The 18,575-nt window shown below is 41.7% G+C and overlaps 1 protein-coding gene across 1 annotated transcript in view; it reads right to left on the bottom strand.

Moving 5' to 3' along the window:
• LOC117337448 (leucine-rich repeat and coiled-coil domain-containing protein 1-like) overlaps positions 1-18,575 on the bottom strand; it is a 98,282-nt gene that overhangs the window by 53,032 nt on the left and 26,675 nt on the right. The window contains exons 5-6 of the mRNA XM_033898436.1: positions 13,476-13,593; positions 1,343-1,442 (exon numbers count right to left, since the gene is read on the bottom strand). Of these exons, the coding sequence (XP_033754327.1) occupies positions 1,343-1,442; positions 13,476-13,593 (218 nt within the window). The remainder of the gene's footprint in view (positions 1-1,342; positions 1,443-13,475; positions 13,594-18,575) is intronic.

Genomic DNA, 18,575 nt, shown 5'->3' with positions numbered 1-18,575 from the left:
TATTAACCTTTGGTCTGTAGAGAATTAAGACAATATTAACCTTAGGTCTGTAGAGAATTAAGACAATATTAACCTTAGGTCTGTAGAGAATTAAGACAATATCAAACTTAGGTCTCTAGAGAATTAAGACAATATTAACCTTAGGTCTGTAGAGAATTAAGACAATATCAAACTTAGGTCTCTAGAGAATTAAGACAATATTAACCTTAGGTCTGTAGAGAATTAAGACAATATTAACCTTAGGTCTGTAGAGAATTAAGACAATATTAACCATAGGTCTGTAGAGAATTAAGACAATATTAACCTTTGGTCTGTAGAGAATTAAGACAATATTAACCTTTGGTCTGTAGAGAATTAAGACAATATCAGACTTAGGCCAAGAGAATTAAGACAATATTAACCTTAGGTCTGTAGAGAATTAAGACAATATTAACCTTAGGTCTAGAGAATTAAGACAATATTAATCTTAGGCTGAGAGAATTAGACAATATTAACCTTTGGTCTGTAGAGAATTAAGACAATATCAAACTTAGGCCTTGAGCATTAAGACAATATTAACCTTAGGTCTGTAGAGAATTAGGACAATATTAACCTTAGGTCTGTAGAGAATTAAGACTTTATCAAACTTAGGCCTTGAGCATTAAGACAATATTAACCTTAGGTCTGTAAAGAATTAAGACAATATTAACCTTAGGCGGAGAGAATTAAAACAATATTAACTTTAAGTCTGTAGAGAATTAAGACAATATCAAACTTAGGCCTTGAGAATTAAGACAATATCAAACTTAGGCCTTGAGAATTAAGACAATATCAAACTTAGGCCTTGAGAATTAAGACAATATCAAACTTAGGCCTTGAGAATTAAGACAATATCAAACTTAGGCCTTGAGCATTAAGACAATATCAAACTTAGGCCTTGAGAATTAAGACAATATCAAACTTAGGCCTTGAGAATTAAGACAATATCAAACTTAGGCCTTGAGAATTAAGACAATATCAAACTTAGGCCTTGAGAATTAAGACAATATCAAACTTAGGCCTTGAGAATTAAGACAATATCAAACTTAGGCCTTGAGAATTAAGACAATATCAAACTTAGGCCTTGAGCATTAAGACAATATCAAACTTAGGCCTTGAGCATTAAGACAATATCAAACTTAGGCCTTGAGAATTAAGACAATATCAAACTTAGGCCTTGAGAATTAAGACAATATCAAACTTAGGCCTTGAGAATTAAGACAATATCAAACTTAGGCCTTGAGAATTAAGACAATATCAAACTTAGGCCTTGAGAATTAAGACAATATCAAACTTAGGCCTTGAGAATTAAGACAATATTAACCTTTGGTCTGAAGAGACTTGATGTGGTCCACAAGTTTCTTGCTTGCCTGCTCGGACTTCCATCTTCTCTCTCGTTCATTTTCCAGCTCTTTCATCAGTTGCTATGGAGACAAGCAAAGCATTTATTGTATTCTGCATCAAGAATGAAGATGACATTTATACATCTGTGCATATATAAACATTACAATTTGTAATAGACATCTTATCAATCAGCCTCCAGAGGTTACAACAACATTCAGCCAAGGTTTGGATAATGTACAAGTGTTTTACATTGATATACATATTTATCATTATTAATGTTAACTAGACCTAATACATGTTGTGCTGCATAAAATAAGAAACCATTGCTTGTCTTTATCAATCAATTTAAATCTTAATTAAGAATATAATTATTTTGTTCTGCACATAAGTATACTATATATACATAAACAAAGGCATTGCATCAGATCCATTATAAACCATTGTATCTAAAATTTGTTACAGAGAAGTTTTAAAGGGCCTAAATCTTAAGGAAAATCAATTAAATGAATTTTTAAGCTTTCCACTTGTTACTGCTGTGTAAGACTAATTAAATGTATTGTTCTGATTTTAGAAATAAAAGATTTCTAAATTTTATTTTTTCCTGCGATGTTGTTGACTACTAGCTATTAACCTCTGCTGTGTAAGACTAATTAAATATTTTGTTTAGATTTTAGAAATAAAAGATTTTTATATTTTTATTTTTCATTCAGTGTTGTTGACTATTATCAACCTCTGCTGTGTAAGACTAATTAAATGTATCATTATTGAGATGTGAGGAATCAATACACGATTACAAAGACAATGATGACTATGAATGATACAATTAACCTCAACAATTACATTACAGTTCTTCAATTACCATTAACTTAGGTTCCTGAAATATTCACAAGAACCTAAAATTGACTTCAAGCTAATTACTTCCACTTTACTATAGACAGTTAAAATGTGTATTTCACACAAAAAAGCAATCCCATCTCATCAAAAGGCAAAGAATCCAATTTACTGAGATTATTGGTATCCTTGAAATTCCAAGGTTAAAACAATTGCTTCAATTCCAGGGGCATTTTAAAGCTAACATAAACGTGCCATCCTTATAAGGATGTATTTCTATAATTAGGCAGTATTCAGACCAATTAAAGTATTGCAGACTCCAGTATCAATCTCCAGTATAAATCTCTGTATAGATCTCAAGTATAAATCTCTGTATAAATATCCAGTGTAAAGCTCTGTATAGATCTCCAGTATAAATTTCTGTATAAATATCCAGTATAAATCTCTGTATAAATCTCCAGTGTAAAGCTCTGTATAGATCTCCAGTATAAATCTCTGTATAAATCTCCAGTGTAAATCTCTGTATAGATCACCAGTATAAAGCTCTATAAATCTCTGTATAAATCTCCAGTGTAAAGCTCTGTATAGATCTCCAGTTTAAAGCTCTGTATAAATCTCTGTATATATCTCCAGTGTAAATCTCTGTATAAATATCCAGTATAAATCTCTGTATAAATCTCCAGTGTAAAGCTCTGTATAGATCTCCAGTATAAATCTCTGTATAGATCTCCAGTATAAATCTCTGTATATATCTCCAGTGTAAATCTCTGTATAAATATCTCCAGTATAAATCTCCAGTGTAAATCTCTGTATAAATCTCCAGTATAAATCTCTGTATATATCTCCAGTATCAATCTCCAGTATAAAGCTCTGTATAGATCTCCAGTATAAATCTCTGTATAAATCTCCAGTGTAAATCTCTGTATAAATATCCATTATAAAGCTCTGTATAAATATCCAGTATAAATCTCTGTATAAAGCTCTGTATAGATCTCCAGTATAAATCTCTGTATAAATCTCCAGTATAAATCTTTGTATAAATCTCCAGTATAAATCTCTGTATAGATCTCCAGTATAAATCTCTGTATAGATCTCCAATATAAATCTCTGTATAAATCTCTGTATAAAGCTCTGTATAGATCTCAAGTATCAATCTCTGTATAAATCTCCAGTATAAATCTTTGTATAAATCTCTGTATAGATCTGCAGTATAAATCTCTGTATAAATCTTGAGTATAAATCTCCAGTATAAATCTCTGTATAAATTTCCATCATAAATATCTGTAAAATTCTCTGTTTAAATCTCCAGTATAATCTCTAATATAAATCTCTGTATAAATCTCTGTATAAATCTCCAGTATAAATCTCTGTAGAAATCTCTATATAGATCTCCAGTATAAATCTATGTATAAATATCCAGTATAAATCTCTGTATAGATCTGTAGAAATCTCTGTATAGATCTCCAGTATAAATCTCTGTATAAATCTCCAGTGTAAATCTCTGTATAGATCTCCAGTATAAATATCCAGTATAAATCTCCAGTATAAATTCATGTATAAATCTCTGTATAAATCTCTGTATAAATATCCAGTATAAATCTCTGTATGAATCTCTGTATAAATCTCCAATATATATTTCCAGTATAAATCTCCAGTGATTCTATGATACCTAATACATGTATTAAGACTATGAAATAATTAGAAATGGTAAGACTGGTTGTCTGAGAGTGGTTGTCTGAGAATGAGCCTGGGAGTGGTTGTCTGAGAATGAGCCTGAGAGTAGTTGTCTGAGAATGACTGCCTGAGAGTGGTTGTCTGAGAGTGGTTGTCTGAGAATGAGCCTGAGAGTAGTTGTCTGAGAATGACTGCCTGAGAGTGGTTGTCTGAGAGTGGTTGTCTGAGGATCAGACTGAAAGTGGTTGTCTGGGAATGACTGCTGGAGAGTGGTTGTCCGAGAATGACTGCCTGAGAGTGGTTGTCTGAGAGTGGTTGTCTGAGAGTGGTTGTCTGAGAGTGGTTGTCTGAGAGTGGTTGTCTGAGAATGAGCCTGAGAGTGGTTGTCTGAGTGTGGTTGTCTGAAAGTGGTTGTCCGAGAATGACTGCCTGAGAGTGGTTGTCAGAGAGTGGTTGTCTGAGAGTGGTTGTCTGAGAGTGGTTGACCGAGGGTGGTTGACCGAGGGTGGTTGTCTGAGAGTGGTTGTCTGAGAGTGGTTGTCTGAGAGTGACTGCCGGAGAGTGGTTGTCCGAGAGTGGTTATCCGAGAGTGGTTGTCTGAGAGTGGTTGTCTGAGAGTGGTTGTCTGAGAGTGGTTGTCTGAGAGTGGTTGTCCGAGAGTGGTTGTCTGAGAGTGGTTGTCTGAGAATGAGCCTGAGAGTGGTTGCCAAGAATGATTTCTGAGAGTGGTTGTCCGAGAATGACTGCCTGAGAGTGGTTGTCTGAGAATGACTGCCGGAGAGTGGTTGTCTGAGAGTGGTTGTCTGAAAGTGGTTGTCCGAGAATGACTGCCTGAGAGTGGTTGTCAGAGAGTGGTTGTCTGAGAGTGGTTGTCTGAGAGTGGTTGACCGAGGGTGGTTGACCGAGGGTGGTTGTCTGAGAGTGGTTGTCTGAGAGTGGTTGTCTGAGAGTGACTGCCGGAGAGTGGTTGTCCGAGAGTGGTTATCCGAGAGTGGTTGTCTGAGAGTGGTTGTCTGAGAGTGGTTGTCTGAGAGTGGTTGTCTGAGGGTGGTTGACCGAGGGTGGTTGTCTGAGAGTGGTTGTCTGAGAGTGGTTATCTGAGAGTGATTGACTGAGAGTGGTTGTCTGAGAGTGGTTGACCGAGGGTGGTTGTCCGAGAGTGGTTGTCTGAGAGTGATTGTCTGAGAGTGGTTGTTGACTGAGAGTGGTTGTTGACTGAGAGTGGTTGTCTGAGAGTGGTTGTCTGAGAGTGGTTGACCGAGGGTGGTTGTCCGAGAGTGGTTGTCTGAGAGTGGTTGTCCGAGAGTGGTTGTCCGACTCTGGTTGTCTGAGAGTGATCGACCACAGTGTTAACTTGGTACAAGGTTCTCCACTCTGTGACCTTTATCCATCTAATGTACAAATAACCAGGTACCGGGAAGATAGCATGATCTCTGTGTTAATCTAAACACCACAATAAATATCTATCTAACACAAATTAGAAGATTTGTAGCCGGAATTTGATTTGCTGTACTAGCTGAAAGATCAGATAGCTGTAGCGATCACCAGAGAAAAGGTTACATCATTTCTCCCCTAGGGCAGCCTTCTGATTTGTTGCACATTTAAACAGGATTTTCCAAGCTGAGTAATTTAATTATTCAACTTCATTTCTACTTTAAGGTATGGTTCAGTTATCGGCACCCAGAAAATAATCTAAATTGAAAGCAAACTACTTGGGTATATAGGATTCTGATTTTTATCTTGTTTCTAGCACTTTCACGAGAAAAAAACTCGCTCAACCAAATAATTCTCAAATATGTCAAACAAGATCACTCATTCTAAACTTAAATTTGATGTACTGTACCTACAGGCTAATTTACAATCGATAGAAATCCCCTCAACTGTCAAATATATAAACTTGCCACAATCATCAGGCAATAAGCTCCGGGGGCCAAATCAGCTTATTGCAGGACAAATAAGTGACATCAGTTGTCATTTCCACTGAATTGTTTTATGTATGTATAAGGATGGGCTAATCAACAGGCAAGGGCTTACAAAACATTCACTCACACTTCATACCAGGGCCAAGTTAATGTTATCAAAGGTCACTTTCTAACACTGACAGACTCACTTGTACATTCAGCATTATATATATAGTTACAAAGCACACTTTATTATATGATCATATTATATGACTTTGAACATGGCACCCTGATAGGTACCTTATCCCGAAGGCCAATGTTGTTGGGGACTAAGACCCTATGGGTGGGCCAGTAACCTAAAGGCCAATGTTGTTGGGGACTAAGACCCTATGGGTGGGCCAGTTACCTAAAGGCCAATGTTGTTGGGGACTAAGACCATATGGGTGGCCAGTAACCTAAAGGCCAATGTTGTTGGGGACTAAGACCCTATGGGTGGGCCAGTAACCTAAAGGCCAATGTTGTTGGGGACTAAGACCCTATGGGTGGGCCAGTTACCTAAAGGCCAATGTTGTTGGGGACTAAGACCCTATGGGTGGGCCAGTAACCTAAAGGCCAATGTTGTTGTAGACTAAGACCCTATGGGTGGCCAGTAACCTAAAGGCCAATGTTGTTGGGGACTAAGACCCTATGGGTGGGCCAGTAACCTAAAGGCCAATGTTGTTGGGGACTAAGACCCTATGGGTGGGCCAGTAACCTATAGGCCAATGTTGTTGGGGACTAAGACCCTATGGGTGGGCCAGTAACCTAAAGGCCAATGTTGTTGGGGACTAAGACCCTATGGGTGGGCCAGTAACCTAAAGGCCAATGTTGTTGGGGACTAAGACCCTATGGGTGGGCCAGTAACCTAAAGGCCAATGTTGTGGTAGACTAAGACCCTATGGGTGGCCAGTAACCTAAAGGCCAATGTTGTTGGGGACTAAGACCCTATGGGTGGGCCAGTAACCTAAAGGCCAATGTTGTTGGGGACTAAGACCCTATGGGTGGCCAGTAACCTAAAGGCCAAAGTTGTGGTAGACTAAGACCCTATGGGTGGGCCAGTTACCTAAAGGCCAATGTTGTTGGGGACTAAGACCCTATGGGTGGGCCAGTAACCGAAAGGCCAATGTTGTTGGGGACTAAGACCCTATGGGTGGGCCAGTAACCTAAAGGCCAATGTTGTTGGGGATTAAGACCCTATGGGTGGGCCAGTAATCTAAAGGCCAAAGTTGTGGTAGACTAAGACCCTATGGGTGGGCCAGTAACCTAAAGGCCAATGTTGTGGTAGACTAAGACCCTATGGGTGGGCCAGTAACCGAAAGGCCAATGTTGTTGGGGACTAAGACCCTATGGGTGGGCCAGTAATCTAAAGGCCAAAGTTGTGTTAGACTAAGATCTTATGGGTGGCCAGTAACCTAAAGGCCAATGTTGTTGGGGACTAAGACCCTATGGGTGGGCCAGTAACCTAAAGGCCAATGTTGTTGGGGACTAAGACCCTATGGGTGGGCCAGTAACCTATAGGCCAATGTTGTGGTAGACTAAGACCCTATGGGTGGACCAGTAACATAAAGGCCAATGTTGTTGGGGACTAAGACCCTATGGGTGGGCCAGTAACCTAAAGACCAATGTTGTGTTAGACTAAGACCCTATGGCTGGGCCAGTAACCTAAAGGCCAATGTTGTTGGGGACTAAAACCCTATGGGTGGGCCAGTAACCTAAAGGCCAATGTTGTTGGGGACTAAGACCCTATGGGTGGTCCAGTTACCTAAAGGCCAATGTTGCTGGGGACTAAGACCCTATGGGTGGGCCAGTTACCTAAAGGCCAATGTTGTTGGGGACTAAGACCCTATGGGTGGTCCAGTTACCTAAAGGCCAATGTTGCTGGGGACTAAGACCCTATGGGTGGGCCAGTTACCTAAAGGCCAATGTTGTTGGGGACTAAGACCCTATGGGTGGGCCAGTAACCTAAAGGCCAATGTTGTTGGGGACTAATACCCTATGGGTGGGCCAGTAACCTAAAGGCCAATGTTGTTGGGGATTAAGACCCTATGGGTGGGCCAGTAACCTAAAGGCCAATGTTGTTGGGGACTAAGACCCTATGGGTGGGCCAGTAACCTAAAGGCCAATGTTGTTGGGGACTAAGACCCTATGGGTGGGCCAGTAACCTAAAGGCCAATGTTGTTGGGGACTAAGACCCTATGGGTGGGCCAGTAACCTAAAGGCCAATGTTGTTGGGGACTAAGACCCTATGGGTGGGCCAGTAAAAAAAAGACCAATGTTGTTGGGGACTAAGACCCTATGGGTGGGCCAGTAACCTAAAGGCCAATGTTGTTGGGGACTAAGACCCTAAGGGTGGGCCAGTAACCTAAAGGCCAATGTTGTTGGGGACTAAGACCCTATGGGTGGGTCAGTAACCTAAAGGCCAATGTTGTTGGGGACTAAGACCCTATGGGTGGGCCAGTAACCTAAAGGCCAATGTTGTTGGGGACTAAGACCCTATGGGTGGGCCAGTAAGCTAAAGGCCAATGTTGTTGGGGACTAAGACCCTATGGGTGGGCCAGTAACCTAAAGGCCAATGTTGTTGGGGACTAAGACCCTATGGTTGGGCCAGTAACCTAAAGGCCGATGTTGTTGGGGACTAAGACCCTATGGGTGGGTCAGTAACCTAAAGGCCAATGCTGTTGGGGACTAAGACCCTATGGGTGGGCCAGTAACCTAAAGGCCAATGTTGTTGGGGACTAAGACCCTATGGGTGGGCCAGTTACCTAAAGGCCAATGTTGTTGGGGACTAAGACCCTATGGTTGGGCCAGTAACCTAAAGGCCGATGTTGTTGGGGACTAAGACCCTATGGGTGGGCCAGTAACCTAAAGGCCAATGTTGTTGGGGACTAAGACCCTATGGGTGGGTCAGTAACCTAAAGGCCAATGTTGTGTTAAACTAAGACCCTATGGGTGGGCCAGTTACCTAAAGGCCAATGTTGTTGAGGACTAAGACCCTATGGGTGGGCCAGTAACATAAAGGCCAATGTTGTTGGGGACTAAGACCCTATGAGTGGGCCAGTAACCTAAAGACCAATGTTGTTGGGGACTAAGACCCTATGGGTGGGCCAGTAACATAAAGGCCAATGTTGTTGGGGACTAAGACCCTATCGGTGGACCAGTAACCTGAAGGCCAATGTTGTTGGGGACTAAGACCCTATGGTTGGGCCAGTAACCTAAAAGCTAATGTTGTTGGGGACTAAGACCCTATGGGTGGGCCAGTAACCTAAAGGCCAATGTTGTTGGGGACTAAGACCCTATGGGTGGGCCAGTAACCTAAAGGCCAATGTTGTTGGGGACTAAGACCCTGTGGGTGGGCCAGTAACCTAAAGGCCAATGTTGTTGGGGACTAAGACCCTGTGGGTGGGCCAGTAACCTAAAGGCCAATGTTGTGGTAGACTAAGACCCTATGGGTGGGCCAGTAAGCTAAAGGCCGATGTTGTTGGGGACTAAGACCCTATGGGTTTGGCCAGTAACCTAAAGGCCAATGTTGTTGGGGACTAAGACCCTAAGGGTGGGCCAGTTACCTAAAGGCCAATGTTGCTGGGGACTAAGACCCTATGGGTGGGCCAGTAACCTAAAGGCCAATGTTGTTGGGGACTAAGACCCTATGGGTGGGCCAGTAACCTAAAGGCCAATGCTGTTGGGGACTAAGACCCTATGGGTGGGCCAGTAACCTAAAGGCCAATGTTGTTGGGGACTAAGACCCTATGGGTGGGCCAGTAAAAAAAAGACCAATGTTGTTGGGGACTAAGACCCTATGGGTGGGCCAGTAACCTAAAGGCCAATGTTGTTGGGGACTAAGACCCTAAGGGTGGGCCAGTAACCTAAAGGCCAATGTTGTTGGGGACTAAGACCCTATGGGTGGGTCAGTAACCTAAAGGCCAATGTTGTTGGGGACTAAGACCCTATGGGTGGGCCAGTAACCTAAAGGCCAATGTTGTTGGGGACTAAGACCCTATGGGTGGGTCAGTAACCTAAAGGCCAATGTTGTTGGGGACTAAGACCCTATGGGTGGGCCAGTAACCTAAAGGCCAATGTTGTGGTAGACTAAGACCCTATGGGTGGGCCAGTAACCTAAAGGCCAATGTTGTGGTAGACTAAGACCCTATGGGTGGGCCAGTAACCTAAAGGCCAACGTTGTGGTAGACTAAGACCCTATGGGTGGGCCAGTAACCTAAAGGCCAATGTTGTTGGGGACTAAGACCCTATGGGTGGGCTAGTTACCTAAAGGCCAATGTTGTGTTAGACTAAGACCCTATGGTTGGGCCAGTAACCTAAAGGCCAATGTTGTTGGGGACTAAGACCCTATGGGTGGGTCAGTAACCTAAAGGCCAATGTTGTTGGGGACTAAGACCCTATGGGTGGGCCAGTAACCTAAAGGCCAATGTTGTTGGGGATTAAGACCCTATGGGTGGGCCAGTTACCTAAAGGCCAATGTTGTGGTAGACTAAGACCCTATGGGTGGGCCAGTAACCTAAAGGCCAATGTTGTTGGGGACTAAGACCCTATGGGTGGGCCAGTAACCTAAAGGCCAATGTTGTGTTAGACTAAGACCCTATGGGTGGGCCAGTAACCTAAAGGCCAATGTTGTTGGGGACTAAGACCCTATGGGTGGGCCAGTAACCTAAAGGCCAATGTTGTTGGGGACTAAGACCCTATGGGTGGGCCAGTAACCTAAACTCCAATGTTGTGGTAGACTAAGACCCTATGGGTGGGCCAGTTACCTAAAGGCCAATGTTGTTGGGGACTAAGACCCTATGGGTGGGCCAGTAACCTAAAGGCCAATGTTGTGGTAGACTAAGACCCTATGGGTGGGCCAGTAACCTAAAGGCCAATGTTGTTGGGGACTAAGACCCTATGGGTGGGCCAGTAACCTAAAGGCCAATGTTGTGGTAGACTAAGACCCTATGGGTGGGCCAGTTACCTAAAGGCCAATGTTGTTGGGGACTAAGACCCTATGGGTGGGCCAGTAACCTAAAGGCCAATGTTGTGGTAGACTAAGACCCTATGGGTGGGCCAGTAACCTAAAGGCCAATGTTGTTGGGGACTAAGACCCTATGGGTGGGCCAGTAACCTAAAGGCCAATGTTGTTGGGGACTAAGACCCTATGGGTGGGCCAGTAACCTAAAGGCCAATGTTGTGGTAGACTAAGACCCTATGGGTGGGCCAGTAACCTAAAGGCCAATGTTGTTGTAGACTAAGACCCTATGGGTGGGCCAGTAACCTGAAGGCCAATGTTGTGGTAGACTAAGACCCTATGTGTGGGCCAGTAACCTGAAGGCCAATGTTGTTGGGGACTAAGACCCTATAGCTATGGGTGGGCCAGTTACCTAAAGGCCAATGTTGTTAGGGACTAAGACCCTATGGGTGGGCCAGTAACCTAAAGGCCAATGTTGTTGGGGACTAAGACCCTATGGGTGGGCCAGTAACCTGAAGGCCAATGTTGTGGTAGACTAAGACCCTATGGGTGGGCCAGTAACCTAAAGGCCAATGTTGTTGGGGACTAAGTCCCTATGGTTGAGCCAGTAACCTAAAGGCCAATGTTGTTGGGGACTAAGACCCTATGGGTGGGTCAGTAACCTAAAGGCCAATGTTGTTGGGGACTAAGATCCTATGGGTGGGCCAGTAACCTAAAGGCCAATGTTGTTGGGGACTAAGACCCTATGGGTGGGCCAGTAACCTAAAGGCCAATGTTGTGGTAGACTAAGACCCTATGGGTGGGCCAGTAACCTAAAGGCCAATGTTGTTGGGGATTAAGACCCTATGGGTGGGCCAGTAACATAAAGGCCAATGTTGTTGGGGACTAAGACCCTATGGGTGGGCCAGTAACCTAAAGGCCAATGTTGTGGTAGACTAAGACCCTATGGGTGGGTCAGTAACCTAAAGGCCAATGTTGTTGGGGACTAAGACCCTATGGGTGGGTCAGTAACCTAAAGGCCAATGTTGTTGGGGACTAAGACCCTATGGGTGGGTCAGTAACCTAAAGGCCAATGTTGTGGTAGACTAAGACCCTATGGGTGGGTCAGTAACCTAAAGGCCAATGTTGTTGGGGACTAAGACCCTATGGGTGGGCCAGTAACCTAAAGGCCAATGTTGTGGTAGACTAAGACCCTATGGGTGGGCCAGTAACCTAAAGGCCAATGTTGTGGTAGACTAAGACCCTATGGGTGGGCCAGTAACCTAAAGGCCAATGTTGTTGGGGACTAAGACCCTATGGGTGGGCCAGTAACCTAAAGGCCAATGTTGTGGTAGACTAAGACCCTATGGGTGGACCAGTAACCTGAAGGTCGATGTTGTTAGGGACTAAGACCCTATGGGTGGGCCAGTAACCTAAAGGCCAATGTTGTTGGGGACTAAGACCCTATGGATGGGTCAGTAACCTAAAGGCCAATGTTGTTGGGGACTAAGACCCTATGGGTGGGTCAGTAACCTAAAGGCCAATGTTGTGGTAGACTAAGACCCTATGGGTGGGCCAGTAACCTAAAGGCCAATGTTGTGTTATAGACTAAGACCCTATGGGTGGGCCAGTAACCTAAAGGCCAATGTTGTTGGGGACTAAGACCCTATGGGTGGGCCAGTAACCTAAAGGCCAATGTTGTTGGGGACTAAGACATCCCTATGGGTGGGCCAGTAACCTAAAGGCCAATGTTGTTGGGGACTAAGACCCTATGGGTGGGCCAGTAACCTAAAGGCCAATGTTGTGGTAGACTAAGACCCTATGGGTGGGCCAGTAACCTAAAGGCCAATGTTGTTGGGGACTAAGACCCTATGGGTGGGCCAGTAACCTAAAGGCCAATGTTGTTGGGGACTAAGACCCTATGGGTGGGCCAGTAACCTAAAGGCCAATGTTGTTGGGGACTAAGACCCTATGGGTGGGCCAGTAACCTAAAGGCCAATGTTGTTGGGGACTAAGACCCTATGGGTGGGCCAGTAACCTAAAGGCCAATGTTGTTGGGGACTAAGACCCTATGGATGGGTCAGTAACCTAAAGGCCAATGTTGTTGGGGACTAAGACCCTATGGGTGGGTCAGTAACCTAAAGGCCAATGGTGTGGTAGACTAAGACCCTATGGGTGGGCCAGTAACCTAAAGGCCAATGTTGTGTTATAGACTAAGACCCTATGGGTGGGCCAGTAACCTAAAGGCCAATGTTGTGGTAGACTAAGACCCTATGGGTGGGCCAGTAACCTAAAGGCCAATGTTGTTGGGGACTAAGACCCTATGGGTGGGCCAGTAACCTAAAGGCCAATGTTGTTGGGGACTAAAACCCTATGGGTGGGCCAATGAGTATCACGAAGGCCAACGTTGTGGGGGACTTTGAAGTCTGTATTGGTTGGTCAGTATCCTTAAGGCCAATGTTGTGGGTTGACTAATTAAGACTGTATTTGTGGACCAGTATCCTGAAAGTCAATGCTGATCGAAGTAAGTGTATAGGCCAATATCCAGAGGGCCAATGTTGTATGGGACTAAAATACTGAGGGAAATTGTCCTGAAGGCAAATCAATGTTATTGGGAACTATATAACTTTATGGGTGGGTCAGTATCCAGAAGGCCAATGGTCTGTGTGGTGAATGGTCAATTAAAGTTTATGGAAAATTGAATGGTCAGTGTGGTCAAAGACTTAATTTACCACATATGTAGACTGGACATCTTCCCTCATCTGACCCTCTGTGATACAGTAGGCTGAAGGCTGCTTTAGGATAGCCTGGTGTGTGGCCGGTCCTATCTGGTCCTCGACTCCCGTACCACTGTAACCAATCAGAAATAAAGTTTAGGACATTCAGCCATATTAGACAAACAAAACTCTTTCAGTACCGTTGTCGACTATAGTCAACATAAAAATGTGTTCCCTCTTCCCTGATGTCGACTATAGTCGACATAATTTAAGCTCCCTCTTCCTCACTGTCGACTATAGTCGACAGGCTTGGTTGACGTTATTGAAGTGTTGATTTGTTGAAAACATCACCATACATATACAATAATCCAATGCAATGACATATAAAAAGTGTTCAAAAGTTTTGAAACAAACATTTTGGTTGATAAATTTGTTTTTATTTTGTTTGGGTTACATGTTTTTCCGTTAAGAGTAATATGTGATATTTTCTCAATATGTTGTTGATGTAAACAATATGGCGGCTTCCTACAGTTGCATTTTAGATATCAGTGTCTAGGATGTTTCAAAATGTTCAATCTGACATCTAGATCTTATTGAGTTAAATATTTCTTAATTTTATACAAATGTAACACTTTGGGTTTCTACATAAAAACAACACACCAAATATGCACATGTAGTCTGCCATTTTGTTTTAACTTCTGGGGGCGAGCCTAATAACTACTTCGGGTACGGAACCCGGAAGGAACACAAAGTACGGAAAGAGTTAAACACAGGAGGCCCAATGGGCCTGTATCACGCATCTGTTCTATGGCTTTTTAAATAAATAAAAAGAATATTGAAATCATGTGAATTTTTAAGTTGATTCAGTACACTCCAGTCCTCCCACCTATAGCTTGTCTGACTCCTGTTAAGTAAGGGGCAAATGATATATTTTACCGTCAGTCCAGTCCTCCCACCTACAGCTTGTCTTAACTCCTGTTAGGTATAAGGGGCAAATGATATATTTTACCCCATCACTCTCTTCTCTATTTTTTGTCTGGGGTTATGAAGTACATCAGTAAAATTGTATCTACATGCTGGAGGGTAAGTCTGCCTGGACAATTATTAATGATCCACCAGGAACAGCTGATTATCTGGCTACACAAGCAATCCCCCTCCCCCAGTAATTGGACGAGATGGCCAGTAACCTGATAATTCCTGTATTTCCTTACTATAGAACACATTTATATAGATTCTGGTGATGGAAGAAATTGGCACATAATTATTTCAACCTTGGTTTGACAGATTTCCCCTTATGTTTTTACTCATGAACACCGCATACTGATATTGTACAACCACACTGACAGGTTTCAACAAACCCCATCCAAACGAACCCAACCCCCCCCCCCCCCAACCCCCAACCCCCCAACCATAACAGTCCAAGGTAACACTTTTCCTTCAAGCATCCCTAATCAATACTGACCAACATTGATTCATAATGTCATAATAATAAAATGTTTATCAGTAAAAAAAAAAATCAAAATTTGGCCTTGACCTTTGACCCAGTGATCATGACCTTTAGTCAGTTGTTAATTACCTGAATTGTTTAATTCTTACGTTCATATGGTCATAACAAAATGCTCATCTTTGACCTTTGGATCTAATGACCTTGACTTTTAACCTTGATTTGTGACCTCAGTACATATTTGTTTTTTCAAACTGGACTTCTTGACCACATTCCATGTAAATTGGTCAACATATAAATACCTAAATTATCAGCTGGGAATATAATGTGTGGACGAATGAACAGATGAATGGACGGACAGAAAGAGTGATTACTATAGGTCACAGGTCACCTGTATATCAGTTTAGGGCACCTGTACTATATCAGTTAAGGGCAACCATATCACTGATGCGGGTCCTTATAACTTCTATGTAGAATATGAGAAGCCTGATCTGAAACACATATCACCATTAAAGGCTAGGGTTTCTCTTAAATTCCGTCTGATTCTCTTTATTTGGCAGATTGGAATTGAGTTCAGTTTTCCATTATTTCCAGTTTACCCTTGCAAGTGTCGGAATGGCATGTCCAGAGAAAATTCAAATCACGTTTTTCTTGTATCAAACGATCAGTGTTTGGAACCAGAATGCTACTGGAGGCAAAGAAGTCTGACATATTGGAATTGGAGAGTTGACCTTGGAAAGATATTTCCTACTCCGTACTGACGGAGAATTTGACGGACATATCCCTGCTAGGTTTTGTCATATTTACCGACTCTCTTGTCGTACTAGGTGTTACGAATACTGAATCGGAGATAAACTTTTAAAATACAAGGACAAAGCCATAAAATACAGCATGTACCACACTTCCATGATAAGAATTAAGTGTAAAATACCATAAAATTTCCATCACATTTTAATGAGATGTGTAAAAATATATGGGTTTTTCATTATCTTTTGTTCCTTAATTGTCTCTGCCATGAAACTTGAATCCATATACACACATATTCAATTTTCTTTATGATACCAGATAAAATGGTTATAAACAAAAACTGTTACCAGCTATAAAATCAGTATTGTCTTTGGCTATATTAATATGTACAGCGATCCCAGAATTTAGATCCTACAGTACCAGATTCCCATTAGCATTAAGGTTATGATACATATTTTGGCCTGCAACATCACCAATTAACATTACAAGTTCTGATGTATATTTTGATTACTTTGGCCTGCAACATCACCAATTGACATTACAAGTTCTGATGTATATTTTGATTACTTTGGCCTGCAACATCACCAATCAACAATACAGTTCTGATGTATATTTTGATTACTTTGGCCTGCAACATCACCAATCAACAATACAATTCTGATGTATATTTTGATTACTTTGGCCTGCAACATCACCAATTAACATTACAAGTTCTGAGGTATATTTTGATTACTTTGGCCTGCAACATCACCAATTAACATTACAAGTTCTGATGTATATTTTGATTACTTTGGCCTGCAACATCACCAATTAACATTACAAGTTCTGATGTATATATTTTAATTACTTTGGCCTGTGAAATGACCCATTGACACTCCCGGTTCTGATGTCTATTTTGATTACTTTGGCCTGTAACATCACCAATTAACATTCCATGTTCTGATCGAGGTAAGAATTAATTAGTCCCTGTTGTTTCTGGAGAAAATAAACAACTGAGGTTAGATTGCCAAAAATGTGTGCCTGTTGTTCCCGTTGTTTCTGATGGCGTGTAAACGACTGAGGTGAGAAATGTATGTTGTTCTCGTTGTTTCTGGATCGAGTGTCACTGAGGTAAGAAATGTATTTTATTTCCGTTGTTTCTGAAGTGTAAACAACGGAGGTAAGAAGTTTCAGGTGTTCTGGCTGTTTCTGAAGTGTAAGTGACTAAGGTAATAAGTGCCTGTCGTTCCTATTGTTTCTGGAGTGTAAACAACTGAGGTAAAAAAAATCCTGCTGTTCCTATTACTTCAATAATGATAGCTGGACTGTGGGTGTTAAGCTCACTATCATACAGGTATCGAACCACACCTAACTGATACCAGTAATGTCCAGTAATGTCCATAATGTCCAGTAATGTCCAGTAAAACGGTAACAACAGCATATTTACAACAGCATAACAATCTGGCGATCAGCCATGCAGTTTCCTTTGGACAGTAATATTACATTTTTATTGTTGGAATCCCTTCTGTAATCATTTTAAGTTAGTAGCTGACAGATTTTTTTTTGCTTCAGAATTTTTATTATCACATATGCACATTTTCTATGCACTGACAGGAATACCAAATTTGTTAATAGTTCTTATGTAAAAATTAGGGAGATTTTTTTAATCAAAATTTCAAAATTCCATCCCTGAGGACTTGAGTTTTACATCAAATATTTAACACACAGCACCATATATGTAAAGTTTGTTTGATATATCTAAAAGGAAAACTACAACAGAAAAAGAAAGCCATCTATTGACGACCTCGCAAACATGATGTGGCTAGCTATATATAGCTGGGTGCAGAATATCCTGGCATGGTATCCTTTATCAGAAAGCAGAGAAATCTGTCGCAAATCAGTACGGCCATAAACATTTTCAACGGTCCTTATCAGATGTTTTAGAAAGCATGTATATGGTTCTTTACATACAATGTCACAGTGAAATGAGCGAATCCAATTATCCGATTCTCTGAAACACGTGGAGATTTATAGAAACTGGATCCATTATATGAACATATACAATTAGCCAGTATCTCCTCAGGTGCTATGTCTCAGTTACACTGCCCACTGATTGTCACGTACACTCCGAGCAGTTAATGATCACGCAAAAATAGTACCACGTCATCTTATAACCAGTAATGGATCGAGGAGCCTCAATTGATACCCTCACTAACCTGGTATCAGGATATTGATTCGAACTTTTAATATTTCTGTCGTAGAATTGTTGACAACATGTTCCTTTAAGAAGAGAAATTAAAGGGGACAACTCAACAATACCATTGATCTTTTTTATTTATTTTTTTATTTATTTTTATTTTGTTTATTTTGTTTAATGTTCTATCCACAACCAGAGTCATTTTTATTTTTATTTTGTTTATTTTGTTTAATGTCCTATCAACAACCATGATCATTTAAGGATGTGCCTGCAAGGTTTTGGAGATGGAGGGAAGACGGAGTACACAGAGAACACCACCGGCCTATGGTCAGTACCAGGCAACTGCCTCATGTGTTTTGAACTTGCGACCCAGACAATGTTTTTGTGAGGGAAAAAAATCACAGATAGGGTTTACATGTTTAAAGACCTATTGTACATCTGTATATCACGGTGACACCCTCAAGAAATTTCAAAATGTTTGGCCCTCTGTTAAGGCCTTATAAGATGTATTTTTGACAGCATGTTCCTCCGGGTTCAGTATTTTCAGTAACCATGATCTTAAACGTGGCTTGCATTGACACTTAATTAACCTTCCAGTCTGAAAAGCTATCCTTAAAAAAACACTTTCTTTCTTTGCACTTGATCAAGGCTTAATGTGCAATTATCACTTACTGTAACATACCTCAAGATAGCATGCTTAACTGTTTATGTATTCACAACAAAAGACTAACAGTGACCTTGACCTTTG

The sequence above is a fragment of the Pecten maximus genome, chromosome 11 (genome assembly GCF_902652985.1).
Source record: "Pecten maximus chromosome 11, xPecMax1.1, whole genome shotgun sequence".
NCBI lineage: Eukaryota > Metazoa > Mollusca > Bivalvia > Pectinida > Pectinidae > Pecten > Pecten maximus.
Note: the sequence above shows the minus strand (reverse complement) of the source record. Positions and strands in the feature narration are given on the sequence as shown.